The sequence below is a fragment of the Schistocerca gregaria genome, unplaced genomic scaffold (assembly GCF_023897955.1).
Source record: "Schistocerca gregaria isolate iqSchGreg1 unplaced genomic scaffold, iqSchGreg1.2 ptg000925l, whole genome shotgun sequence".
NCBI lineage: Eukaryota > Metazoa > Arthropoda > Insecta > Orthoptera > Acrididae > Schistocerca > Schistocerca gregaria.
Genome location: NW_026062282.1, coordinates 101,533 through 126,198, shown reverse-complemented (window position 1 = coordinate 126,198; position 24,666 = coordinate 101,533). Strand labels below are relative to the sequence as shown.

Genomic DNA, 24,666 nt, shown 5'->3' with positions numbered 1-24,666 from the left:
TTTGTGTCAGAGAGTGTGGAGGTTGCCACATACGCGAGTTGCACGCACTCGGCCGTAATTAATGACTAAATCAGCCACAGTTACAAAAGGCTCTTACACATTTACAAAATGTGCAAATAACCTAACTACATTTATCTAATACAATCTTGTTCTCACGTGTCGAACAATTACCACTATCTCGTTGCATCAAGCTTCAGACATATATATCTATAATGTCACTCTCTCTCTCAGTGATGAATTTTGTTGTTATATGGTCGTCATTTATAGGCTGTATAGGTCCGGGTTGGCTTCACACAGTAAGCCGTGGCGCCCCTCTTCTGTCCATCAGAAACCCTTAAAGTGATAACTTGATTACTCGTCATGCATATCAACGAAACATTTATGTTGCATGGAGTCGTTGTATAACCCACATACTGTGGGAACGTGGCACCCGAGGCCGAGCGTCAAGTTATTAATTAGAGGGCTGGTGGCGAACAGCGGTTCTTCAAATACATCAAATCGGTATGCGCTAAACAAGAGCTGTGAGCAATATGGGCTTGCAATACTCAGATACGAACAATGGGATTGAGATGTGAGAGAGGATGCCGAAGAATTGAGTACCTCAGGATAGGCGTTGTGGGTATCTTCTGGATTTACAGAATAAATGCTATTATTGGCAGCTCCAGAGGTAGTCAAAAATTGTGTAAACATATCCGTTTTCCTATTAGGTACTTCCATAGGAGTAGTTAACGTGTTCATGGACAGAGTATTATCTTCCTCATCCGGCTGCATAAGCAACGGTTGATACTGACGGAAGTAATGGACCGCTTGAGCGTTGTAGTTTGAGAAATTAAATCCAACTGATTCATTTAGAGTTGTAGATTCTATCATATCTTCGCATCCACTAGTACTCACATCGTCTGCATTTGCGGAGTAATAGTCGTCCACCTCCTCGCAGTTCTTATAGAGTCTAGAATCGCTAGACAAAAACGAATTCTCAACATGGTCATCGGAAAAGTGAGATGATGTTTGAGTGGGATTGTCAATATCGTCGCTGTGTCGATCGTAGATACTCATATCTGTATAGACGCCGCCGTCTAGGCTGTTTGTATGTTTTTTCGCATTCATGCTGTTATTATTAGTAGAGTTAGAGCTCGACCAGGTGCTCAAGTAGGAGTCTTCCGGACTTAGGACATCGTCTTCAGACTCCGAATCTTTGTCTTCTGGAAGGGAGGTTTTTCGTTTTCTTCCGCGTCGTTTGCGCTTTCCCTCTGGATCATGGCACTGGTCTGCGGACCCGCGAGAAATGCAGCGCTTACAAGGACGGGACTCGTCGCATGACATATGAGAGCGTTGACAGAAAACACCTAGAAAAAAATTTTTTATTCCACAGATTTTACGATTTTAGGCATGTCAGTTTAGACGCTAGACGTTAACAGACGTATCAGAGGTGGCAGCAAAAGCAGTTGTTCTACGAAAAAAAGCGGTGACGCCGAACTACTCAAGTTCAGTGCGTTACTTCGCTTGTCTACATATTTCGTGCCGATTTCCGTAGACCGGAGAGCCAAGCAAGAGGTTGCTCGCACGGCGTATGTAAATAACGTACAGGCTCTGCCAACTCTCTTCCTTTTTTTCTTTGTTTGACGACGGACACCTAACAAGATGAGAATCATGAAAATGTCAAAAATAATGCTCAACAATTATCTCGAACATGTCTGCGTTCACTGAGACAGCGACATTGGTAAGGAGAGATAATTGGCCACTGCACGCGACATTTAAAGCAGAATTGCGTTCTTTTGCCATTGGACTATAAAAAAGGAGAGACCCTCTTAGCGCCCTCTCGTTCGACGTTCCAAAATGGTTTGAACAGCAGACATTTTCCTTGTCTCTCTCTGCGGGTTCAAACATCGTCGTGGGGCGTCTCTATCTCTCTGATCGACAAAGGGACGCACGTATTCGATGTCATCGACCAGGCATGGCCTTCATCTGTGAAAGGCTTCCTCTTTCGTATATATGTGTGGGGATACGAGGTGACTGTAAAAAAAAAGGGGGCGTATGATATGAATAGTGCACGTACGATTGTTGATTAGACCGTTGTTCACAGCTATGACTTCAGAACTGCCTGTATGGTTCTGGTGACCGTTCATTGATCTATTACTATTCGCGTTTGTGTTTAATCTAAAATCCTGGGGAAGAGTCTTTAATGAAGTCAAGGTTTCTGTCACCAATTCGAAAGGGTTAATGAGGCAGGGAGGGACCTTGAGGTTTAGGAGAGATGTATACCGCCAGAGAAACGTTACATCAAAATGCGGTATAACGCGCAATGTCATAGTTAAATATTTTGTGTGGAATTTAGTGTGATATTCTATAAACAGAGAGGTCTAAAATTTAATGTAAAGGATGTGTGCAAGACAGGTTTGCCGTTTTGGTGTGTTACAAGACTGGATACCGACTAAATATGAATGCATGAGGATACTTAGCCAAAAAGACGACCAAGGGGGCTCGTGGGTGCCCCCTTTCTGTATCTCTTTTCAGCGCGCCTTTACAAAAAAAATTACGCACGCGATATATAATATATAATATATATTTTTTTGCGAGACATCTGTCTTAATCATAGTTGGTGAAACACGACACTCAACGCGTAGACTCACTATAGACGACAAGCAAGGTTAGTCATCAATCGAGGGGTGTATCTCCTGGCTGCCTTGCTTGTGAGTTTTTGTTGAATTTAAGACAGAAGATTGTTTTTGAACCTCACGCCGCTGGCCCTTCTTCGCACTGCTCACATCAAATGTCACTCGATGCATCTGGATGGAAGTGAGCGAACTTCTTTCGATCATTTCTATCGGTAAAGAGGATTGATGTAATCATCTTTGTTGCAGTTGCGCATTTGCGGAGTAGTTCGAGTGTCGGTCCAGTGATCGACAAGGTTCGCCTATGAAACAGAGAGAGACTTACGCATGGACAAACTCGCCTTGACTAGCGCCCGACGAAAAGACGAGATTACGAAGAGTCGCGACAAAAAAAGCCTCAAAAGGCAAGAAAAAGACTAATGAGCGGCGCCTACGTACTACCTTTATTGTCTTCCATAACTCGAACATCAATCGGCGTCGAATGCTGAATTTGTCTAGATATTTTCACTACGTGCGACCCGACGTTTTACAAACTGGCGAGGGATTGATTTTTTACAATACGAATAATTGATATTTCAAGTGAAAATTTATTTCCTTTCCAGGCATACTATTTGAGGCCTTACTGATGCAGACCATGTCTGGCGCATAGAATTCTCTGTGAACATCGAGGAGGATGTTGTCGTACCAGAAGGCGTGTTTGCGTGCCTAGGCTTTCATGCGGTCTCCTTCTTTAAGAGTTGGCGAGTGCATATTTGTCTCGCTGACAGACGGGTCCTTCAGAAAAAGCACGGCCCAATGAAAGTTTGCGCGAAGAGGTGACTAACCTTGGAAGAGACCTCTACATGCGGCGCGAAACAAGGGAAGTTCGAACTATATCTTTTAGTGTAAAATCGATTTTTGTATGTTATCGAGACTTTTGACAGAAGTCCAAAAAGCGGTCGATTCGTAGCAAGCTAATACACACTACAGTCCATTTGCAATTGTCGCGCGAATTTTGCGCGCAGAGGGTGGAGTCAGGTGGCTCACAAAATCTTAATTCACAATAACTTTTCGCAAATTCTACCTATTCTGGACTCCTCCTCCTCAATCTGAAAGAAGAGCTCTAGCCTAGCAGGGAGCGCCCGCGATGGGCGCCTCTTTTTTTTTCTCGCCACTATAGTTGTACTCTTTTGGATTGAGGTGCCCGCCAGCTCTTCGAAGATCAGTAGAGTGGTTTAGAGAGACAAAAAAAAAAAAAGGTTGTCAAGCATCCCTGTCCAAATAGAGACATAATTTGATTTAAAAAAAAAATTTTTTTTAATAATCGGAGGACAGTTTTTATTTGCGGTTTGCAGTTCTCTGAAAATATCGACCTCTTTGGCTTCTCTGTAGAGCAGTTTGTGTGTTCGGTACGATAGTGTCAAACTTCGAAGCGTGCAGTTTGTTTGGGAAGTGGAGGGTGCATTCGTTCCAAAATCAGTCGGACGCGAAGTTTGAGTTTTTGATCTTCTCTCTGTGACAGCTGCGTGAGGGGCCAGGAGACCAGACAAACGCAACACTCTGTCGCTGCTAGAACGCACCAAGAGACTGTGAACACGGACGTGGGCACGTGCTCTGCTTGGTTGCGGGTGCGTTCTGCGTGGTAGCCGCGTCGAGGTGTGCATTTGGTGAGGCTTTGCACGGGGGTGACGCAAGGGGAGAGGGCGTTTTACGCGTGTGTGTTGCAGTACGCCAAAAAAGGGGGGAGAAATTTTTTCTCTCAATGAAGGCGTCTCTCTCTCAGCCGCAAAGGCCCCCAAGCTGCGTTAATCGAGCCAGGTAAACGCGCCACAGAGGCGTCCGTGAGCGCGAGAAATAGGGAGTTTCCAATGCGGATCCTCAGACCACTCTATTTTGCACAAAAATACATCGTGGCTCAGAGCTAGGTTTTATCCAGAAAACAGCGGACCGCGTGCCTGCGAAAAAGGCACCAGTCTGCTTACAGTGAACAGGTGTCGAATTTGGACAGCCTTGAGTGAGGTCCAGGAATTCACAGGTTTCACAACCCTCGAACAAGCGTGTCGTCTTGTCACACGATTCGCGGCTGAACGGCGTCTACACTGGCACGTATTCACGCCAGATGTCTGAATTCTCGTCAGTTTGGCCTCTACTTGATGGCGCTCATCACTGTAAGAGTGTTAGAGCTAAAGGGCTTTCTGGAGCCGTTTTGATGGCCTTCGTACGTCAATAAAAGGTTGAAATTTTACAAAAAGTTTGACGGCCCACCTCCGTTTTGGTGGCTTCACACACACAAGCGAAGGAGGGCCGACCGTGTACATATTGTCATGGAAATACATGGCGAAGGCCGTACCGCTGAAGGGGCGTCTATGGATTCTCCTCTCTGCGACTCGTCGTCAACAAACGGTTGGCCTTTTCGCGTTCTTCTTTCTCTCTTCGAAGCCTTTCTTCTCTCAGCTTCTCTATTTGCGTCTTCGCGGGCTCCATTTGCAGGCGGTCTCTGTCGGGTGACGAGGCCGTGGGTGCGTCTTTTTTCGAGCGCGTAGATCGGTCCTTTGACTTGTTGGCTTCAGCTTCTTTGCTCTCCATCAGGGTGAACGGATCATCGCGAACGTTGTCTCTGGCGTACACCTTTCGCAGCCTCGCATCGATTGGTCTCGCATCCTCTGAGTTGTTCCGCGCGTACCACGGAATAAGACCCTTGGTCACGCTTCCCCACGTAGACACTGGAGGGTGGGGTTTCTTTTTTTTTTTTTTTGTGGTTAGCGAAAGTGCGCAAAAGCGAATTTGTTTGTTTGAGCACGAAGGTGTACCGTTGCGTTTGCTTTTGGCGGAGGCCATGCGTGGTCGCCGAGTTCCGGCCCTCGAGCCGGTTTCTGTTTCTTTGCATCCTTTCTCAGTCTCTCGGAGTGGTACTCTGTTTCCTTGGTGAAGCGACGAACGCGTTAGAAAAAGAGTGCGTCGGAGTGTCGCGTACGAGGCCGGAGTCCCCTCCCACACGAGCTCGAGAGTGTGGGAAGCGACGGGCGGTGGTGGAGCACCTACAATCTCTTGTGTTCTTTTTCTTTTTTGGCGCTCTTCCTCGGCCAGTTCTCTTTCGTCTCTCTCGACTCGAGCTCGGTTTTTCGAGCTTCGCGGATTCCAGGACTTCTTCGACAGCAGACTCATTTCTTCGCGCGGGGCGAAGGGGGGTCGACGGCGCCTGGGGCTCGCGACACAGAGAGCTCTGCTCAGTCGTACAATGAGATTTGCGACGCGCCGTACATCGCTCTTATACACACAACTTTTTTTTTTTAATTTTTTTGCCGGTGGGGGGGGCCGGTTCGATTTTAGGGGGCCGGTTGGCCGGGCGGCTTCACTAAATGCCCAAGTTAAAAGATGTCAAGCGGTCCGAGCCCAACCCGTTTGAATTCTACCGCGTCAAGCACAAGCAGCGCCTCGCGGATGGCCAGGGGGGTGTCAAGGCGGTCCGTACAGATGCTCTGCAGAAGGTAGGCACACGCGCGGTTTTTGTTGCGAGGGTCGTTTCGCCGGGGTGTCCGCTCGAGCGAGAGGTGTCGGGGGCGCGTCGCAGGTATTGACCTGTTTTTTTTTTTTTTTTTTTTTTTTTTGCGCTTCGGCGGTCTAGAGAAGCGAAGTCATAAAGCGAGAGTGGACGCGGCGAAACAAGGCGTCCGTGCTGGTTGACCGTCGCTTGGCCGAGTTCGACCCGTCCGTTTCCGCGGAAGACAAGGCGTTCCTTCGCTTTCAGCGAACGCGTCAGAGGCAGTTTTCGAACCCCAAGGGCTCTATCTACAACTTGGACTCGGAGCCCGTTTACCTCACGCACCGGGGTCGCCGACTGGACGAGATCGGCTACGGTTCGAGACGCGCTCGCGCGGAGGGGGGTCGCGGCGAGGACGGACGCGACGGAGGCCCTCCCTCCTCGGGCTTCCCTCAGGGGTCCGGCGGGGCGCCCGAGGGCGCCGCGAAGACCAAGGCCGAGGTGATGCAGGAGGTCATTTCCAGGAGCAAGAGGTCCAGACACCAGGCGCAGCTGGAGCGGGAATCCAGGCTCCAGCTGGTTGAAGAGCTGGACAAGGCGTTCCCGGAGATGAGGGAGCTGTTGGGCTCGTCGACTACTGTATTCGGGAGCAGGAGGAAAGCGTTGAAAAGCGGAGAAGCGGACGACCGCGTCGTTCCGGAGGCGGATGCCGTTGTCGCCGAAAAGGGGGGTTCGAGCGATGAGCCGTCGCTCAGGGGCTCGCCCGTCTCGACTGCGACTAGAGAGGAGGCGTCGCCTTCTCGGGGAGGCGACGACTACAACGCCATTTTGAAGCGCCTGGCGGATCCCGGTATAAGGCGCGCCCATCCCGTTGCCCCCTCTCGCAGCGAGGAGCAGGGGGAAATAGAGCGATACAGGCATTTGCAGCAGCTGGAGAAGGAGCGCGTCGCTCGCGCTCGTGGCACCCTGGCGCGCGACGCGGCGAACGACGTTTCTTTCGCCTCTTTCGAGCCGAGCGATTCGAACGCGGGTGACCTGAGCGACGGAGACGCGCGCGAGCAGCGCCCGTCCGGCGGCGCATCGTCGAAAACCAGTTCGAGCGAAGAACCGCGCGAGAATTCCCAGGAGAACAGATTCCCGCCCGCTCTGCATCCGGCGCCTTCAAACAGCCCAAATCGGCAAAAAACGACCTCCTTGTCGGAGTCGGGAGAAATCCCCTACGTTCTGCACATGCCGGAATCTTTCGACGAATTCATGCACCTGCTCGGCAACCAGTCCTGTCCCAGACAAGCCGAGATCATTTCTCGTCTGCGCGCGTGCTACCCACTGTCCCTTCGGCCAGAAAACCGCCAGGTGCTCGAGAGACTGTACCTCTTTCTGCAACGTCGAGTCCTCGCGCTCGGCGCAACGCTGGATCGCCGCGCCGAGAAGACGCCCAGCGGTCAACTCGACGACCCAAATTCGCTGCTCCGCTCGGCCGAAGTCTCGGCCGCTTCCCTGTTCGAACTCGCCTCGCTCATGCCAGCGTTCGCCTCTGTCGCGACGAAAAACATGATCTCCGAATGGGAGGAACTTCATATGCGCGCCATCGCCGACTATCTGTCCTCCAAATCCGACGTCGGCCTAGTCCCCTCCTTCTCCCTCATCCTCGGGTTCCAAACGGTCATTTCTCAGTGGTCCACCGCCGACCAGCGACACGCGGCTCTCTCTCCCCTCTCAATCCACCTGGGACACGTACTCTCCACGCTTCAACTGGCAAACGTCTCCCATTTGCTCCGAGCTCTGCTGTTGACCAACCAGTTCTACCAACTGCTGTGCTCGGCGAACCAATGGGCCTCTGAGCCCATCAACCTCCTACTTCTAGTCCTGGAACGCTTTCTAACTCTGAACGCCAACCACCAACCCCCCACCAAGACCAACTTCCTCCCCCTCGTCCGTGTCTCTCCCAGCTGTCTCGAACTGTCTCCACCCCTCCATTCCGCTCGAGACCACTCAGCACCCGCGTCGACTCCTCAAAACGTGGACCTCCGCACCCCGCTGACCCTCTCGGACCTGCTCCCAACTCTCGGCGAGGACGACCCCGCGACCCCGAATCTCCTCCGCTTCAAAGCCCTCTTTCTGTCGCTCCACCTCCTGAAAAAATACCTGTACTTGCACTCGAGCAAACCCTACTCAGTCGAGGTCCTGCGCAGAGTCGCTCTCACTCTCGACCACTTCACCGCCCTCCCAGTGCCCAGCGACCTCAGGGCCTCCGTCGGCGGCATAACCCGCTTCTGTCGGCAAAGGATCAAGCACCTCGAGTCCACTCGCGTCCCCCTCCGCGACTTCGAATGCAAACCCGTCCCCCTGCCCACCCTGACTCCCGACTTCTCCGAAGAATACTTCGGCAAAAAAGCGGCCTGCGACAGCCGGCTGAAGCGAAGACGACTTTTGCAAAAGAAAGCCCGGCTCGAAACCAGGCGCACCTCCAGGGAACTGCGCAAGGAGACTTATTGCTTGCAACGACACCGCATGGCCGAGTATCTTGAGAAAAAGGCAGCCCAAGAAGAGAAATACAAGGAAACCATGAAATTCTTGCAGGAACAAACCATATATGGCAGCGCCAAAGAAAAAACGTAACTTTTTATGTTCAACGCGCTCCTTGACTCGGCACTTCAACCTCACTACCTCTCACGACCTTCACGCCCACAAAAAAAAACGCTCCTGTATACGACTTGAAGAATCGACGCGTAGTCGTTCGCGTAGCCAGATTCAACCAACGTCGGATTTTGTATGTCGAACCCTATGATCCTCGAAACGTTCAGAATCTGTGTCAAGGTCAACTCGAGCGACATCTCGTTAATTTCTGAATAGTGATACAGAAGCGGTCCAAGGTTGATCCAAATGCCACCAGGTTTCAGGAGCTCGTATATCTTCTCTATGACCTCAATGATGTTACTCGCCGTGTCTATGAAGAAACACGTGCAAATCGCGTCCAAGTTGTGGTAGTCGTTGTCCAGCTCCAAGAAATCGCCAAAATAACACTCGAACTTGGAATTCGGCAACCTGTCTCCCGGGAGGACGTCCGGGAAGTAGACCGGCCTCAGTTGATAGAACGGATTGATAAGGTTGTTCACTTCATGAACCCATGGAAAAATTAAAAACTGATTTTTTCTCGTTGACCTGTCTCTGGCTCGTTAGACAAGACTCGCCCCGCAAAGGCTTGAAAACTTTTTCTTGAGCGTACTTTCTAAGTATGAACTGGCACATCATCATCATGAAGTAAGAATTTTCATTCGCTATAGATTCGTATCCGGCGAGACATATCTCCAACGGCAGGCGCCCCAGTCCCGATCCCGGGCAAAGCACGCGAACTAGTAGACAAAGAAAGAGAGAGGTCAACAAGTTTTTTTTTTTCACTTCTGAAAAATTTTACGTACTCTGATTCCAATTGCTGTCGTCAACTGGAAGCCGTTTCTTCAGCTCTTGTAGAATGATTCCGTAGCTCTGCACCCTCTCTAACTCGTATTCCTCCGACCATTCCCTTACGATTTGTTGGAGCGTCGAGCGGACCTTCTCTGTGTTGAATTTGCTCTTGTAGTCTTTCACCACGAAGTCGTGCAGGTCATTAGGGTGGCACTTTACCTCCCTTAACTCTTTCTTCAAGCCTTCTGAGGTTTTGAGTTCTGGCACGCTCCAAAAGCTCACGGAGGACACCAGCATGTCGCATATCAGTTTGTAGTTGTAGGTCGTACAATTTCTCATGTACGTCAATCGATCATTTTGTGACAGCCAGTTGGCGTCTTCTTCAGGCGGAGGCGATTGAAGCCATTTTTGGTGAATTGGGGGAAGCGATTCCAAATTTCTCCTCAGCTGATTTATTTGATAATCGCTCTCTCTCTGGTAATTCACGTATGTGGCATAAGCAACAATAAATTGTGTGCGATCGTTTTTTCGTGCGCTTTCTCCAGACGCGTCTTGACTGGGCGAACTACTGTCGCACGTGTCGTCTCCAGACGCGTCTATGTCGCCGTCGTTTGCTGAGCCAGTATTCTGCAGTGACTCGATTTCCTCTGGGATCTTTTCTTGGCACTCCGTGTCTACAATGTCTTTGAGCCATTTTAGATTGTTTCTTTCCGGATTGTCGTTGATCGTCTGTGAGGGTTTTAGGCGAACCCTAGGGTCGGAATGGTTGCTTGCGCCTTGGTGACTACGAAGTTTCGAATGAAATGATTTTTCCTCACAGGTGTTGGCCGGCTGCGACATCTCGTTTGTGTTCTTGTGGAAGAAAATTAGCCGTTAGCCGACGTATTTTTTTTTACGCAAAAAAAAATACAGTCGCATACCTGGAGGATACGGAGGGGCATCAGGCGAGATCGGGGCTCAGGCTAGGCGCCAGGTCGGAAAGAGGTCACCAGCTAGATAGCAGACCGAAAACTGTTTCACCGCAAAATTCTGTACCAAAATTTTTTAGAGTAACTAAATTTTTATTTCGCTCGTTGGTCCCAGCCAAGACCGACAATTTCATTTTCATCTCCAGCGTCTAGGCGGCCCTTCAAGTTTTTATCAAAACTGGGTGTATTGAATAACACGACGCGTCCTGAACTATGTTTTACGAACAATTGATATTAGCAAAAAAGGGCGTGTTGGCCAATGTGTGGCTAGCCGCCCATTGGGACAAGAAGCTGACAAAGCATCAGATTGTGGCGACCAATATCGTTGAAACAGTTGGTACTGTTCTGTTGGAGGCCTCTTGCGTTGCTCTATTTTTTATCTTTTTTTTTTGATGGATTCCAATCAGCGCACACATTAATCCCTTTGGTGCTTGCAGATACCATAGCGGCCCCCAAGGCCCCCATGGCCCTGCGCCTCAGTGGTCATTTGCTTCTGGGCGTTGTCAAGATATACTGTAGGAAGGTTTACTATTTATACAATGACTGCAGCGAGGCTTTGGTCAAAATCAAGATGGTTTGTTTTTTAGAACTTTTGTACAGGATCCGAGCCAATTTGTCAATTCCTAATTTTTTTTAACTTTACAGGCATTTAGACCGACTGTCAACATTGATTTGGAGGATCCAGTGGCGAATTTGGCCGCAATCACGCGTCCCGAGACGTTCGCGGACTACGAGATTATTTTGCCGGAAGTTGACATTATGGACATTGGAATGGGCGGCGAAGAGGAGCACTTGGTTGTTGAAAACTTCCATTCTAAAGAGTTGATTCCTATGAGGGTGGTGGTAGAGGGTAGAGAGGAGCAGGAAGCGGAAGATTTGTTCGCCAGTCAGTTGGTGGACCAAGAGGATATGATGTTTCGCGCGGAAGTCGACCAGGAAGCTGATTTGTTGGCTGCGGGCGCCGGGGGATTGATGGGTTTGGACCGAACGGATGAATACGAGCAATTAGAGTTGTTTCGAGATTTAGGCGCGGAACAAGAGGTTGGTGCCGAAGTGGATGTTGCTGGGTCTATAGAGCAGTTGCCTTTGCAGACGGACATCAGTTATCACGAACAGGAGCAAAGCATTGATTATCAGAGCGTAGAGCATGACGCAGCTCGGGTTCCTTCTAAATCTCCTTCTCGACGAGTTAAGAGAGTGTTGGCAACAACTTTAGATAAGAATACGCAGCTTGACAATAAACAGATGGAACGCAACATCAACCGTGATTTGACTGTTTCGATTGATGAACTCTCGCTTATTCCTCCCAACAAAAAAAAGTTTCTTCGTAAAGAGCGGATTCATTCTTCTGTTTCCAGCTATTTTTCTTCCTATGACACCAATGAATTTGCGGGTCCGTTTCTATCTGTCCTCCTCCTAGGAAGAAGCGACCGCCTTCCGTTTGCCCCAGACCATTCGCTTGAGAGCGGTACCTCGCTAGGAATTGAGCAAGTTCGAGGAACCAAATCTGTAGACTCCAGCATTCAGATGCCAGAATATTACGACGCTGCTCTGAGTCTCGCAGAGCCACCTCCCATTCCTGGACTGGAATGGACGGAGCCGGAAGTGAGCATACCAGAGGTGTTGGACCTACCGTCTAAGCCTTCACCGAGTGAGCCGAGCTACCTTGACCTTCCTTCAGCAGATCCCTCAGCGATGAGCCAACCGCATAAGAAGCTCCTAGATTTTTTCAGGCGACACATGAACCAGGACCAGGAATTCAACTTTAACAAATTCTTTGCCGACAAAAAACGGCATTTGGTTGCCGTCACATTTCTTTCCATCCTGGAAATGAAGAGCAAGGGACACATCAACGTCTTCCAGTCTGCGCCATATGACGACATTTTACTAAAATTGGCCGCGCCCATCGTCTGAACACTTGACTTCTCACCGATTGGAGAAATGCGTATTTTGCTGATTTGTATCTTTGCGTTTAGAAATGTACCAATTTTTTTTCGTTGTGCGAGGAGGCATTTCGTTGTACTGTGGTCAAGTTCATCCTTCTTTACGCACAGAATGCGGATGCCGAGCAGGGGTGCATAGATTCCTGGATTATTGTGCGCCTGCGCGTTCGCCGCATCACAGGTGAGGTGGTTGCCCCGCACGCGGTCTCGGGGCGGGGTATTTCGTTCCCCGGCGTTGCACTTCTCTCAAGCGGGGTCTGTAGCGCTACGAATCTAGGGCCGGGAAGCTGGCGAGGGTCGGCAGCACCTTGAGGACGTTCGCGGAAGATTCGGCCTAGCCTTGGCGCTCTGTTTTTTTTCGACCTTGACAACATGTTGCGTACGCGTCGCGTAAAGTTTGAATTTTTCAGAAAGGCGAGGCTTCGTCTGGTTGCGTGACTCCGAGTGTTTGCGCGTGCGTACCGCCCCCTCTGCTCACATTGCGAAGCGCGCGTTGCTCTGCCGACGGTTCGGGACTAAGCCGAGAGGGGCGTCGGTTTTTGGTTTGATGGAGGAACAGGCATCAGCTTGAAAAATTGCCCTGTTCGGGAAAAAAACCTTTTTAGTTGTTTTGTGCGGGAAAAGCGATCGATGGTCTGAATTAAAAAAGATGCTTTTAATCAAATTGCGTTTTCAGTTCCCAAAGTACGTGGGGGGTGTGTACGTATGTATGCTCCTGAGTTTCGTTCTCGATATTTAAGTGCGATCGATTTCGTATTTTGTGCTGTACGCGTTGTGCTGATCTGTTGGAAGAGATAGGGAAATGTTGTCTCTTTTGCGGCGGAAGCAAGGGGTTATGCGTCATGTTAGCGAGCACAGAATGTCCCTGCCTGTTGTCTCTTTATTCGCCGGAGCGAATTGGGTTCGAATCGCGGGCAGTTTTTTTGACCTGAGCGAAATTTTTTGTGCCTCCGAACAGCGTTGACTGACTCTTATCTCGCCCTGTCTGACAGTAAAAAAGAATGAATGCCGAGAAGCTCAGAAAAATTAGCAGCTCTGTGCGTACGGGAGGAAAAGGCTCTGTCCGTCGTAAAAAGCTGGTATGTATCTTGAGGAGCAGAAGTCCGGGTACGAAAGGCTCACGGGGTCTTTTTGGAGTTTTGTAACTGAAAACGAAAAGGGGGCTTGCTTTTGGTTTTTTCGACTGCGAAGGCTGACACCTGTTTTTTTTTTTTTTTTTAGATCAAAACTACCAGTAGTTCGGCATCCAGTGACAAGAACTTGCTGACGGCTTTGAAGCGTATTCAGATGAATACCTTTGACGTTGACGAAGTTCACCTTTACCACACGGATTCCAAGGTTGTTTCATTTATTAACCCCTCCGTCAGCGTCAACGTGGGTTCGAATATTTTTGTCGTCAAGGGAAAGCACACTGAAAAGAAAATCACGCAGGAGGAGTTGAGTCAGGCTATGAAGATGTCCAATGCGGACATTATTCAGCGCATGCAGAGCGCGGGCCAAGAGGCTGATACCAGCGATATTCCAGAGTTGGTGGATGATTTTGAGAAGGTTGCCGACGAGGCCCCGGCCGATGCCTCGAAGGCCGAACAGAGTCGCGCGGAGGAGGGTGAAGCGCAAGCTTCGTGAGACGGTTTTGCCAGCCGTTTGCTTGTCCTTGATAAAAAAAAAAAAAACAGGGTGTGTTGTTGAGAGTGATTTATTTTCGTACTGAAAAAAGAAGGGAGCGCGCACCGGTACTTTACGAGTCGTAGTGTTTGTTCAATTCTTCGTTGTTCACGATTTCCTTGAGGCGCTGATCTAGGCATAGTGCGGACAAGACGTCTTCTGGGTCGAGGTTGAGGTAGATTTGCCTTTGGAGGGTGCGGTCTTGCCAGTTCAGGTTGAAGATTTGCATTTGTCCCATTCGGTGCGAGATTTGTTGGAGGTTCATGGTCGTGCACGAGGGGATGTTGTATTTTTTGCAGAGGGCCAGGTATTGCTTGACGGTGAATTCGAAGTGGGTGGAGTCTTCCTCGAGCGCGTCTCGGTCGTGCGGGTGGGGTTTGCCGTCGTTTTGGAGCAGCAGTTGTTGCTTTATTTTTCGCCTTTGGGCGATGTCTAGGAGGACGGAGACGCACCAGAGTTTTTCGTGGTAGGACGCGGTTTTGAGAGCGAGGGTTCTGGGAGTTTGTTCCATCATGCAGACGACGCGGTCGACGTGTTTTTTGGAGATGAGGGCGTTTCTGGGTTGGTTGGCGGAGGCGTCTGACTCGGCCGTGCGAAGTAGGTGCTTGCAGAGTTCGAACAGGTGCCTGACGTCGCCGCGACTGGCGCCCGCTTTTTTTGACAGGTAGCTTAGGACGCTCTCGTCTTCGAAGATGTGGAGGTAGGGAGAGAACAGGTTTCGGAGGATTGTTTCGAGTTGTTGGGGTTGGTAGGCGTGAAAGAGGATGCGGTCGGACCCCATTCTGGATTGGATTTTGGGGTGCAGTCGTTCTGGCAGGTCCATCATGTTGGAGATGCCGACGAAGACGAAGTTCGAGTTTTCGATTCTGGCCCACTCGAACAGGGTGTAGAGGATTTGTTGGTTCCTGGTGAGCAGCATTTCGAGTTCGTCTAGGACGAGCATGGTGACTGGTTTGGCGACGTGGGGGTTGCGGTAGTGGGTGTCTAGGAGGACTTGTGCACGTTCGGAGTTGGGTTTTGAGGGGGGTGCGGCGCGTCGTTCGGGGAGGTTGAGGTTTTGAAGGAGGAGGCCGAATATTTTTTTGGGGTTGGTTAGTTTCATGGAGTTTATTTGGATCAGGTTGAAGTGGAGTTGGGACTGGAGTTTTTGGATGACTCGAGCGACGGTCGCGGTTTTTCCGGTGCCTGGGACGCCCGCGACGAAGAGGATGCCGCCTTGGACGACGTCCGAGGAGTGGTTGAGGGGGACCATGAACTGGCTCAGAGAGGTTAGGATGAGTTTGTATTCGTGTTCGCGGCATAGGAGGGGGCCGTTGTCTGAGGGTGAGAAGTTGGGGTTTTTGAGGGAGCAGATGTGTTCCCAGGTGATAGGGGGGGGGTCTCGAGGGCGGTTCGCTGGGAGAGGGGGGTGGCGCGGGTGGCGGAAGGAGAGGTTGGTTTTTGAGGAGCGAGGTGGTTGGTTGAATTTGGCACAGAGAGAAGTCGGCGGTGCCGCACCTTTTGGAGAGGTCCGGCGGGGTGACGAAGCAGGTTGGTTGTCGGAGCATGTCCCAGGGAGTGTTGCAGGGGGGTGGAGGGGGTGCGAGGGTGCCCGCGGGGGGCGACGCGGTTGAGGTCTTCGAGGGGGTTGAGTTGTTTGTGGAGGGTGGCGCGCTAGAGGTGGGTTGTTGGTGGGTTGGATGCAAATGGGCATAGCGGTGCGCGGGGTCGAGGTGGCTCTCGGTTTGATTGTTTTTGGGGGTTGGGGGGTGGAAGGGTTGAGGTTCGGGGAGCGTGTCGTGTTGTGCTGAGTGGTCGTTGTGGACGAGGAGGTGAGCGGAAGTGGTTTGAGCTGGGGGGCGCGGGTGTCCGTGGTCGAGGTTTTCCGGTGGGGGTTGGTTGTGGGCGAGATGCGGGGAGAGAGAGAGGTCGTTCGTTGAGGGAGTAGCGTCTCGGTGGTCGTCCAGTTGGCGATTTTGCTGGAGCGAGAGCTGAGGCTGGAGGAGGGCTTCGCAGTTCTTGAGTTTCTTCTTGCTTGCAGCGGCCTCTTCGGCGTGTTGGTGGTAGGGGCGCGCTCTTTTGGCTCTGTCCGCGCTGGAGCGGCTCGCGCGCTCCACGAACCAGACGTTGCCCTGGTTCCAAACGGCATAGCAGCACTGGGGGGCGCATGCCTGAGGGGGGGGGGCGGGCGGCGCATGTGAGGTCGGGTGGGTTGCTGGGTGGGCGGGGAGTCGGAACCTGGCCGGGATTTTGTAGGCTCTGTGGTTTTCTATGGGACAGATTTCCTGCAGTTGCTCGGCCTCCGCGCGCCGCGCGTTGGGAGAGCGGTGCATGCTGTTTGCGCCGCGCCGCCCTCCCTGATGCGAGGGCGAGCGAGTGAAGGGCCGAACGGGGTTGGCGTGCGCGCAGTCGCGCGCAAGAGAGTTTGTGAGCCCTGGGCGGCCGCTCGACGTTTTTTGACGCGGGAAAAAAAAGATTTTGGCGATTTTGTCGCCCGCGCGAGCGCCGCCCATGCTGCGCCTCAGCGCGGAGTCCGCGCCGCGCGCCGTCTGAGAGGACTCTGGCGCACACAGACTAGGTGCTTTTTTTTTTTTTTTTACTCAAATTCCCCGTCACCGCTGCGCGCGTCTCACTTGCGAGGCGGGGCTTTTGTCAGCGTTGGTCTGGACGCGAGCCGAGTTCGAAGCGAGTCGGCGAGGCGCGAGCGCCGCGGCGGAGATGGAGTCCTCCGCGATGCAGAGCGCGTCTGACAGAAAGAAAAAAAGAGAGCAGTTGCTGAAGTTCTACGGCACGGAGCACGGGGGCGACGGCTCGCCGCGCGCCGCGTCCGGAAACGCGGACGCCCAGTACGACATGGACCAGGAGGGGTTCGACCCCCAGGCGTACATGGAAATGATTTTGCGGACCCAGTCGCTGAAGGAGCTGTTGGAGACGGACGCGAAGATGACGAGAGGTACGTCGCAGCGAGGCGAGTTCCCGCGGCCGGGGGCGTTCGTGGATGCGTCTTGTTCACACCGTGTTGTTGTACCGCGCGTTGTACGCGCTTCAAAAAAAAAAAAAAAAAAAAGAAATCAAGGTGCTGGAGGACGACATGAAGAGGCTGATTTACGAGAACTACACCAAGTTCATTACGGTGTCCGGCGCGATTCACGACATGCGCAACATCATCGGCGGGATCGAGGACGAGATGGCGAAGCTGGTCGACAGCATTGGCAAAATTGACGTGACCAGCGAGGGAATTAGGAGTTCCCTGACGTCCAAGCGCGAGCAGATGGAGCACCTGAGCGAGGTGCACTACTTGCTGGGGGGGCTTCAGCACTTGGCCGAATTGCCGTCCAGACTGAACCGGGCGATTGACTGCGGCGACTACGGCACGGCGGCGAGTTGCTACAAGAAGGCGCGTTGCGTGCTAGAAGAGTGCGAGCGTCTGGCGTGCTTGGCGCCGGTGAGGAGCAGGTGCACGGAGGCCATGGACAGGCTCTGTTCGGAGTTGTTGGAAAAGTTCAACTCGCCCGCCGCGACGGCCGAGGATGTGGCAGAGTATATTTCGCTGCTGTCAGATTTCGGACATTCTCATTCTGCATTGATGGACCGCTATGCGCGCTCGAGAATCAGCGGGTTCGTGGAGCAGCGAGAGAGCTTCGAAAAGCAGATAAGAAACGAGGACTGCGCTCCTTCCGAGGACAGCCCAGCATCGGTTTTTACTGAAGGCGATCCCTCCTCAGAGCAGCCGACGCCTGATCGGTTCGATTCGACGACCCCTTGGAATTACCGACTCCTCTTATCATTCCACGACCAGGTCCTGCCCTCCTTCTCCAACTTCTGCTCCGTCTACGGAATCAACCAAGTTCGCCGAAACTACATCACCATGGAAGACCAGAGACTCGCCGTGCTCAAATTCGACCAACTCATTCAAGAATTCATCAACGAATATTGTCTGTTTGTCCGCTACGCCTTGGCCTCCAGCACGCCGCTCTTCCTCGACGAAACACAGCGCGGACTGTCCCCCTCTTCTTCTCGCTCGTCCTGTCTAGACCTGCTCAAGTGCAGCTACACGGGCATCGACACCATCCTCAGCAGCTACTGGAGCCAAGTCCTACTCTCCTCGGTCCCCTCCGACCTAATCGTGGAAATCAAGGGTCACACGACCCTCCGCGACTCCTGCTTCTATTTGAGCACCTTCTGCATCTCCGTCATCGACGCGCACTTCGACCACCTCTCCGCCCGCGCCTCTTCCCTCCTGCAGCAAATCCTGGCGTTCCTAACCTCCCCCGAATCCTCCGGTCCCCCGCCGTCCGCCCACTCCCTGGAAGAACTCCTCACGTCTCAATTCAACTTCGAGGCCATCAAAAGACTCATCCTCGTCTTCTCCGTGTGCTCCCCCAACACCTTCCTCTCCTCCTCCGCGTGGCCATTCCTCCTCCACGTCAAGGAGAGGACGCAGGCGCTCCTGAACCACGTTCAGTCCCTGCTCCGAGATGAACCGAGCGAGCCCCCTCTCGACGGCGACGGTAACCCTAGCGACAACCCCAACGACAACCCTAGCGACAACCCCAACGACAACCCTAGCGACAACCCCAACGACAACCCCAACGACAACCCCAACGGTGACTGCTCAGCCGCGGACGTGCCGGTACCTTCCAAATCCTTCGTTTTTTTGCAGCCCCGCGAATCCGAAAACGCCTTTCTCTTCACCCCCCCCGTCGCCCGCCTCCTGTTTACTCCCTACTGCCTCGAGTCGCTCGGCGCCCGCGTCTCCTCGTCCCTGAACACTCAGTTCGCCGAAATGCTCCGCGCCATTGCTCAGTTCGGCCCGCTTCAGTACGGCCAGGACCGCCTGATCAATTCCGCCTACCAAAGCCGGCTCGAGCGCTCCGCGCGCCAGTACGTCGTCCGGCTGGTCTACTGTCTGGGCACCTATCTCGGCCTCATGTTCCGGAGGTCCGTCGAGTCCCACGACTGGCTCCACCATCCGGAGCCGACCAGAGCGAGCCCAAGTCTCGACGTCTTGCTCGAAGAACTCGGCGCCATCAAACTGCGCCTTCTCGCCCTCTACCCACCAGGGTCTAAGGTGAACCGAAGAACGCCCCTTCTGAACATCCGCACAAAGTCAACGACGACCAGCCACCACTCTCTCAGCCATCTGCTCCTGGACGATGACCAAGCCGTCCCGCTGCTCAACCTCCCCTCCTCCTCGCAGCAACTCGATCCCACCCAGCAGCTGTTCCTCAAGAAATTCAAGCCGTATCCGGACGACGCGCCCTTGACCGCCTACGCTATCCTCACCTCGGTCGTCAACATGGCTCTCAAAACCTGGCTGGAAACCATGCGCTTGCAAACGCTCGGAACTCACGGGTACCAGCAAATCCAAGTCGACGCGTGCTACCTGAACATCGCGCTCGACGACTACGTGGACCACCCGGACGAGCTGGACTGCACCATCGCGACCATCGTCCAAACCTCTTCCGAGAGGTGCGTCGACCCCTCCCCGCTGGAACTCCAAACTCTCAGCAACCTGTGCGCCCAGCACGTGCTCCGCAAACCCACCGGCCGTATCGCGCCGCACAAAAAAGACCACGCATAAAAACAAATGACGCACATCTACACACACACCATTTATTTTTTCGGTTTATAAAATCTTCCGCCGTTCGTCGACGCTCCGCCAACGCTCAAGCCGGCGACGCTCAAGTTCGCCGCGTCGCTGTCCTTCTGACTCCTCGGACGCACGTTTATGCCTATGGGAAACGGCTCCGGCTTGCCCACCAAGTTGCCGTCGCTGTGGAAAATGAGCGGCCGACACTTGGGATCTTCGTACATGATCGACGAGTTCTTAAAGTGGTCGATCATCGAGACCTTGCCCTGAATCCGAGCGTAGTTGATCTTGCAGACCTTCTCGGAGTTGAACTTCTCCCACCTCTTGTTGTTGAACTCCTCGTAAAATTTCGGGATGCTGCAGGGATCGATGAAGTTGATGAATGCGTAGCCGACATTGCAGTTGTTCTTAAAGTCAATGGGCAAATAAAAAAAATCATACAAGTCAATGTGGTTTTTGTTGACCGCCAGCAGCAACATGTCTTGGTCGTATTTGTTCGGGATGTTCTTGATCATCAACGTCGTGCGCACGTCTCGCCCAGACTGCACATGGTCGATGACGATGTCGTATTTGTTTAGGTCCGAGTGGCCGCCGCCGTTGCCGGAGTGAGAACAAGGCGCGCCGTTCGGGCCGTTAGGCTCGCCGATCGGGGCGGGGAGAGCCGCCGCGGACGAAGAGCAGTTCGCGGACGAAGAGGCGCCGCCGCTAGAGGAGGGGGACTCTTCGGACGAGACGAGGTGTCGAGAGCAGGACTTCAGCGAGGAGGGGAACGCGTGATTGCAGCCGGTCGCCGAGGAAGAACTTGAGTCGGAGACTCCGCCGTGAAAGCTCGAAGGACGACTCGCGCAACTCGCGCCGACGACACTAGCGTGGTGGCCGTTTCCAGAATCCGCCGCCGTCCTCGACCTGTAATGTCCGGCCGCGTCGGACGCTTCTCCTCCTCCACTAAGCGGGTCTCGGTGCGGCGGACGATCTCCGCCGTGGTTGTCGTCCTCGGCGCACTCTCGGTTGGCGGCCTTCTTGACGTCCGCGGAGTCGAAAGGCGAATCTTTGTCGAGGCGCTTCTGACGCGGCGATTCCGCCACGCGGCCCGTCGACGCGGGATCGATCTCTCTTCCAGACGAGCCGCCGCCGTGACCCCCGGAGGGCTCGAGTCTACTCGGACCGCCCCCGTCGGCGCTCCCGCCATGAGGCACCTGGTGGGGCACCTGGTGGGGCACCTGGTGAGGTACCTGGTGAGGTACCTGGTGAGGTACCTGGTGAGGTACCTGGTGAGGCACCTGGTGGGGCACCTGGTGGGGCACCTGGTGAGGTACCTGGTGGGGCACCTGGTGGGGGTACCTGGTGGGGTACCTGGTGGGGTACCTGGTGGGGCGCCTGGTGGGGCGCCTGGTGGGGCACCATCTGATGGGACGATGCCATCTGGTGAGGCACCTGGTGAGGCACCTGGTGAGACGACGTCGCCTGGTGAGGCTCGCCGTGAGCGCCCGACTTCCGAGCCAACCCCTCCTCCAAGGAAGACGACAAACTCTCTGTGTATGGCGGCAGCAGTCGACCGTTGGCCGCGCTGTCGTTCACCACCGGCGCGGACCTTCGAGATGAAGACCCCCTCCTGCCACCCTGCAACATGTACGACTGCTGCGACGACGACGCGTGCGACGACGACATCCCCCCCCCTCCAGCTCCAGTGTAGGACAGAGACGCCCTCCTCCACACCACGCCACCCTGGTCCTGCGCTTCTCTCCCCTCGTAACACGACCCACCCAAATCACCCCCACCCACCTCCTGCTGCGGCAACCCAGACGCCACGTAACCATTCTGCGACTCGTACGACCTCACCCTCCCCGTCCCCCCCACCTCTCCCGTCCCCCCCACCGCCGACTCGGGCGCCAACGCCCCCCCAGCACCCTTCTTCTCCCTGTCCAACCGACTCGACCCACCCGGCCTCGACGGCTCTATCTTGATCTTCCTCCCCCTCAAATCCATCTTGTTCAGCGCCTTCATCGCCTTCTCGGCGCACCTCACGTCGTAAAACTCCACGAACTTGTGCTTCCGGTTCGGCGACTCCCGAATCTCCTTTATCTCTCCGTACTTCCCAAACAACTGGCACAACTCCGCGTTCGACACCGACGGACTCAAGTTGAACACCACCAACGTCCCCTGGTTGTTCTCCTTCCCCACCAAATTCACGTCCCTCAAAAAATGATACTGAAACTCCAACGGACAACCATTCTTGACCGACTTCCCGTTCAAACTCGCCATCACCCTCTGCGCGTGCCTCAAATCGAAAAACCCAATCAACATCGAATTCTCCAGTATCGTCATGCTCCTCACCGGACCACCCGCGTGCTGCGACAGCAACATCCTCAACTGCACGTAATCCAACCCACAACTCTCCGGATTGTACAACACTATCACCCTCGAACTGTGCTTGTTGTACCCACTACTCGTCGCCACCCCACCCCCGTACCCACACCCCCCCCTCCACCTCCGCCGACGCCCCCGTCTGCACCTCCCCACCCAACACCTTCCCCATCACCGCCTCCGACCCCACCCCCCCCCTCCACCGACGCCCCGTACGGACCCGACAACGCCCTCTTCGTCACGTCCCCCCCGTACTCGTAATGCGCCATCGACGACTGGTAATGGTGCACCTCTCCACTCTGCTGCTGCATCCCACCACCACCGTGCGACGCACCGTGCGACGACGACCCCACTCTGCCCCCCAACCTCCCCCCACCCTGGATCGCTCCACCCCTCCCACCTCCACCCACTCTCCCCCCCCCATTCGACAACCTCCTCGCCGAAGACCCCCCCACCGACGCCTCCGCCATCGCCGCACCCCCCACTCCACCTCCCAGCGCCCCCTTCGTCGACTCCGCGTCAAACTGGTCTAGCCACTCCTCCGGCGCCTCTATGTCCAGCAACGACTTGTCCATCCCCCAAATGTTCTCATTCAACGAACACCGACCCTCCGCCGCCTTCATCGGCATCACCGACGACGACGCCTGCTGTCTCGACGCCGCCCATCCAGGGTTGAAACTCGACGACGCGTACCCCACGCCGTGCGCGAACGACGGATTCCCCCTCAAACCCCCGTACGACGCGCCACCGTCCACCGCGCACAGCGACCCGTCCTCCATCGCGCCGTACCCCTCGCTATTCCTAGGGATCACCGGTATGGACGCCGTGTCAAAATACTGCCTCGACATCAAAAACGACGGCACCCCCTCCTGCGGCTCGCTAAACGCCAGGTTGATGTACTTCTGGCTCGCGTAGTCACCCCCCCCCCGCGTAATGCGCTCCAAAATAATCCTCTACGTCAAAAAATCCATCTCCCATGTCCACGTCGCACAGCGAGTGAAAGTTCCCACCCCCCCCCGACGTGTCCACCCCCGCTTGCGACGACGCCTGCAAGCCCGGGTTCAACTCCATCATCTGCAGCGAACGGTTGACCTGACTCGTCACGGCCGCGTCGTAGGCCGGCAGCGCCGAAGAAAAACGATCAACCCCCAACACTTCGCAAAAAAAAAGTCAATAACCCCCCCCCACAAGACATGCACGCACACACACGCCAAGGATAGCCGCGCGCCCGTTTCTCAAAAAAAAAAAAAACTGCTGCGCGCTCTCTAGGGCAGAAATATCCCCCACGCCCACAAAACTTGTGAGAACCACACGCCGCCCCTCCATACCCCAGCGCGCCGCGCGGCGTCTCCCTCACTCCTCTCCTTCGCCTTAATCAGAAGCTCGCGCGTACCATCGTCGTAGTCGTCGTTCAACTGAAACAGGGGCGGCGCCAGGTCGTTCACCCCATCCTTCGCGGCGTAGCCGCCTGCAAGCTCCTCCGCAGAAGACATCACCTCCTGAGCGTCGAAATTCAGAGGAAACTGCATAGGAACCAACTGCGGGTTTCCAGGCACGTATGGCGGGGACGACAAATTCACCGCCTGCCACGTGAAGTTCACCAATCCACCTCCCACCGGCGAACCGCTCGGTTGCTCGGACAACGCCGATGCACCGCGCGCGGCCGATACCGGCAAACCAATGGGACTAAACGACTTCTGCTGAGACTGCGCAGAACCGCAACGTGGGAAAAAACAACAAACGGTTTAGAACACAGGTCGAAGTGAGCACGCTCGCAACCCCAACGCGCAACAGAAAAACACGGCCTCCACACGCTACCTCCCCCCCCACTCCGAGGCCTCCAAACATACTTCTGCCTTGAACACTACGTCTGATGAAGGGGAGAGTGCATTAATTCCAATTGGCGAGGAGTGCCCCTCCGACTGGTTAATCTTGTCCGACGTGGGCGCAGAAAGCATTTGTTGCCTTCCCAGTCACCAAGCGTAGCCAACGCACGACGCAGTCGAAGATGGTGTAGTATTGAGTGAATTGAGGAAACAAGAAAAAAAAAAGGCGACGAATTTGTGTTAAAAAAATCTTTCAAGCAACTCTGACCTGTACATGATCGCGTAACTCGCAGCCACCCACCCGCGCAGACATACCTGGCATTACCGCTGTCCCCCGGCAAACCTTCACAATCGACGACAGTCAGCTCTCTGAACGGTACATGTACACCAAATCCCCCTATAGTAAGAAACCTTGGACCTAAATTTTTTGTGTATTTTAATTCTGCGCTTCTCAAAGTGTGTGGCGGGGTAGTCAACCGGGCCCCCACCTCACCAGCTCAGAAATCTGGCCGCACTATCATGCAGCTGCCCACCCCATTCGAAACGGAGCGCCCCTGCCATCAGAAACCTGGCCTGACGAATGTTAACGTACTCATCGCTGCTATTGAGAATCACCCCTCTCGCCGCCTGTTGTCTACAGAAGAATCAATTCGATCAACACCAATGCGAGAGCCTTCACGCGCGCACGACAATATCGATTGTCTCCTTGCTGAATGAAAAATATTAGCTTTGTCGCAGTAGAAAATCTCTTCGAATGAATTTCGATTAGCTTGAGCTGAGACCAACGTTGAGAATTTAAATGTTATTTAAAGGTAAAAAATTCCTGGCTAAACGTTTAGAGCTAAAAAAAA

The 24,666-nt window shown here is 53.7% G+C and overlaps 8 protein-coding genes across 11 annotated transcripts; 3 read left to right on the top strand and 5 right to left on the bottom strand.

Moving 5' to 3' along the window:
• LOC126325515 (uncharacterized) lies at positions 1–3,158 on the bottom strand. 3 transcript variants are annotated; one of them, XM_049995221.1, is made up of 4 exons: positions 3,054–3,158; positions 2,057–2,197; positions 1,586–1,633; positions 1–1,346 (listed from the first exon to the last, which is right to left on the bottom strand). In XM_049995221.1, exons 1-4 carry the CDS (start codon positions 3,067–3,069, stop codon positions 352–354), a joined length of 1,200 nt encoding a protein of 399 aa, XP_049851178.1. In that variant the 5' UTR covers positions 3,070–3,158; the 3' UTR covers positions 1–351. The 3 variants fall into 3 exon arrangements, with proteins under 3 accessions (XP_049851178.1, XP_049851177.1, XP_049851179.1); XM_049995220.1 differs by having other exon boundaries at positions 77–1,346; positions 2,057–2,629; positions 3,051–3,158; XM_049995222.1 differs by lacking the exons at positions 2,057–2,197; positions 3,054–3,158 and adding an exon at positions 1,932–1,986 and having other exon boundaries at positions 77–1,346.
• A 1,344-nt stretch (positions 3,159–4,502) lies between these two features.
• LOC126325529 (leukocyte receptor cluster member 1 homolog) lies at positions 4,503–5,833 on the bottom strand. Its single transcript, XM_049995237.1, has 3 exons — positions 5,634–5,833; positions 5,402–5,512; positions 4,503–5,330 (listed from the first exon to the last, which is right to left on the bottom strand). The coding sequence occupies exons 1-3, from the start codon at positions 5,754–5,756 to the stop codon at positions 4,956–4,958; spliced, it is 609 nt and encodes a 202-aa protein (XP_049851194.1). The 5' UTR covers positions 5,757–5,833; the 3' UTR covers positions 4,503–4,955.
• Positions 5,396–10,101, top strand: LOC126325526 (nucleolar protein 14-like). The gene is made up of 2 exons (XM_049995234.1): positions 5,396–6,079; positions 6,217–10,101. The coding sequence occupies exons 1-2, from the start codon at positions 5,951–5,953 to the stop codon at positions 8,689–8,691; spliced, it is 2,604 nt and encodes an 867-aa protein (XP_049851191.1). The 5' UTR covers positions 5,396–5,950; the 3' UTR covers positions 8,692–10,101.
• LOC126325527 (carnosine N-methyltransferase-like) lies at positions 6,174–10,489 on the bottom strand. 2 transcript variants are annotated; one of them, XM_049995235.1, is made up of 4 exons: positions 10,398–10,489; positions 9,492–10,329; positions 9,299–9,425; positions 6,174–9,234 (listed from the first exon to the last, which is right to left on the bottom strand). In XM_049995235.1, the coding sequence occupies exons 1-4, from the start codon at positions 10,416–10,418 to the stop codon at positions 8,736–8,738; spliced, it is 1,485 nt and encodes a 494-aa protein (XP_049851192.1). In that variant the 5' UTR covers positions 10,419–10,489; the 3' UTR covers positions 6,174–8,735. The 2 variants fall into 2 exon arrangements, with proteins under 2 accessions (XP_049851192.1, XP_049851193.1); XM_049995236.1 differs by having other exon boundaries at positions 9,190–9,425; positions 10,398–10,471.
• Positions 10,490–10,908: 419 nt separating this feature from the next.
• On the top strand, positions 10,909–12,359 carry LOC126325477 (double-strand-break repair protein rad21 homolog). The gene is made up of 2 exons (XM_049995182.1): positions 10,909–11,019; positions 11,091–12,359. Exons 1-2 carry the CDS (start codon positions 10,909–10,911, stop codon positions 12,357–12,359), a joined length of 1,380 nt encoding a protein of 459 aa, XP_049851139.1.
• A 1,255-nt stretch (positions 12,360–13,614) lies between these two features.
• On the bottom strand, positions 13,615–16,181 carry LOC126325476 (origin recognition complex subunit 1-like). The gene is made up of 2 exons (XM_049995180.1): positions 14,131–16,181; positions 13,615–14,041 (listed from the first exon to the last, which is right to left on the bottom strand). The coding sequence occupies exons 1-2, from the start codon at positions 16,179–16,181 to the stop codon at positions 13,864–13,866; spliced, it is 2,229 nt and encodes a 742-aa protein (XP_049851137.1). The 3' UTR covers positions 13,615–13,863.
• A 383-nt stretch (positions 16,182–16,564) lies between these two features.
• LOC126325525 (vacuolar protein sorting-associated protein 51 homolog) lies at positions 16,565–19,642 on the top strand. The gene is made up of 2 exons (XM_049995233.1): positions 16,565–16,985; positions 17,101–19,642. Exons 1-2 carry the CDS (start codon positions 16,751–16,753, stop codon positions 19,614–19,616), a joined length of 2,751 nt encoding a protein of 916 aa, XP_049851190.1. The 5' UTR covers positions 16,565–16,750; the 3' UTR covers positions 19,617–19,642.
• LOC126325475 (uncharacterized) lies at positions 19,633–24,589 on the bottom strand. The gene is made up of 9 exons (XM_049995179.1): positions 24,408–24,589; positions 24,131–24,158; positions 23,840–23,954; positions 23,383–23,695; positions 23,011–23,143; positions 22,445–22,712; positions 21,389–21,995; positions 20,906–21,192; positions 19,633–20,845 (listed from the first exon to the last, which is right to left on the bottom strand). The coding sequence occupies exons 1-9, from the start codon at positions 24,409–24,411 to the stop codon at positions 19,649–19,651; spliced, it is 2,952 nt and encodes a 983-aa protein (XP_049851136.1). The 5' UTR covers positions 24,412–24,589; the 3' UTR covers positions 19,633–19,648.
• Positions 24,590–24,666: the final 77 nt, after the last annotated feature.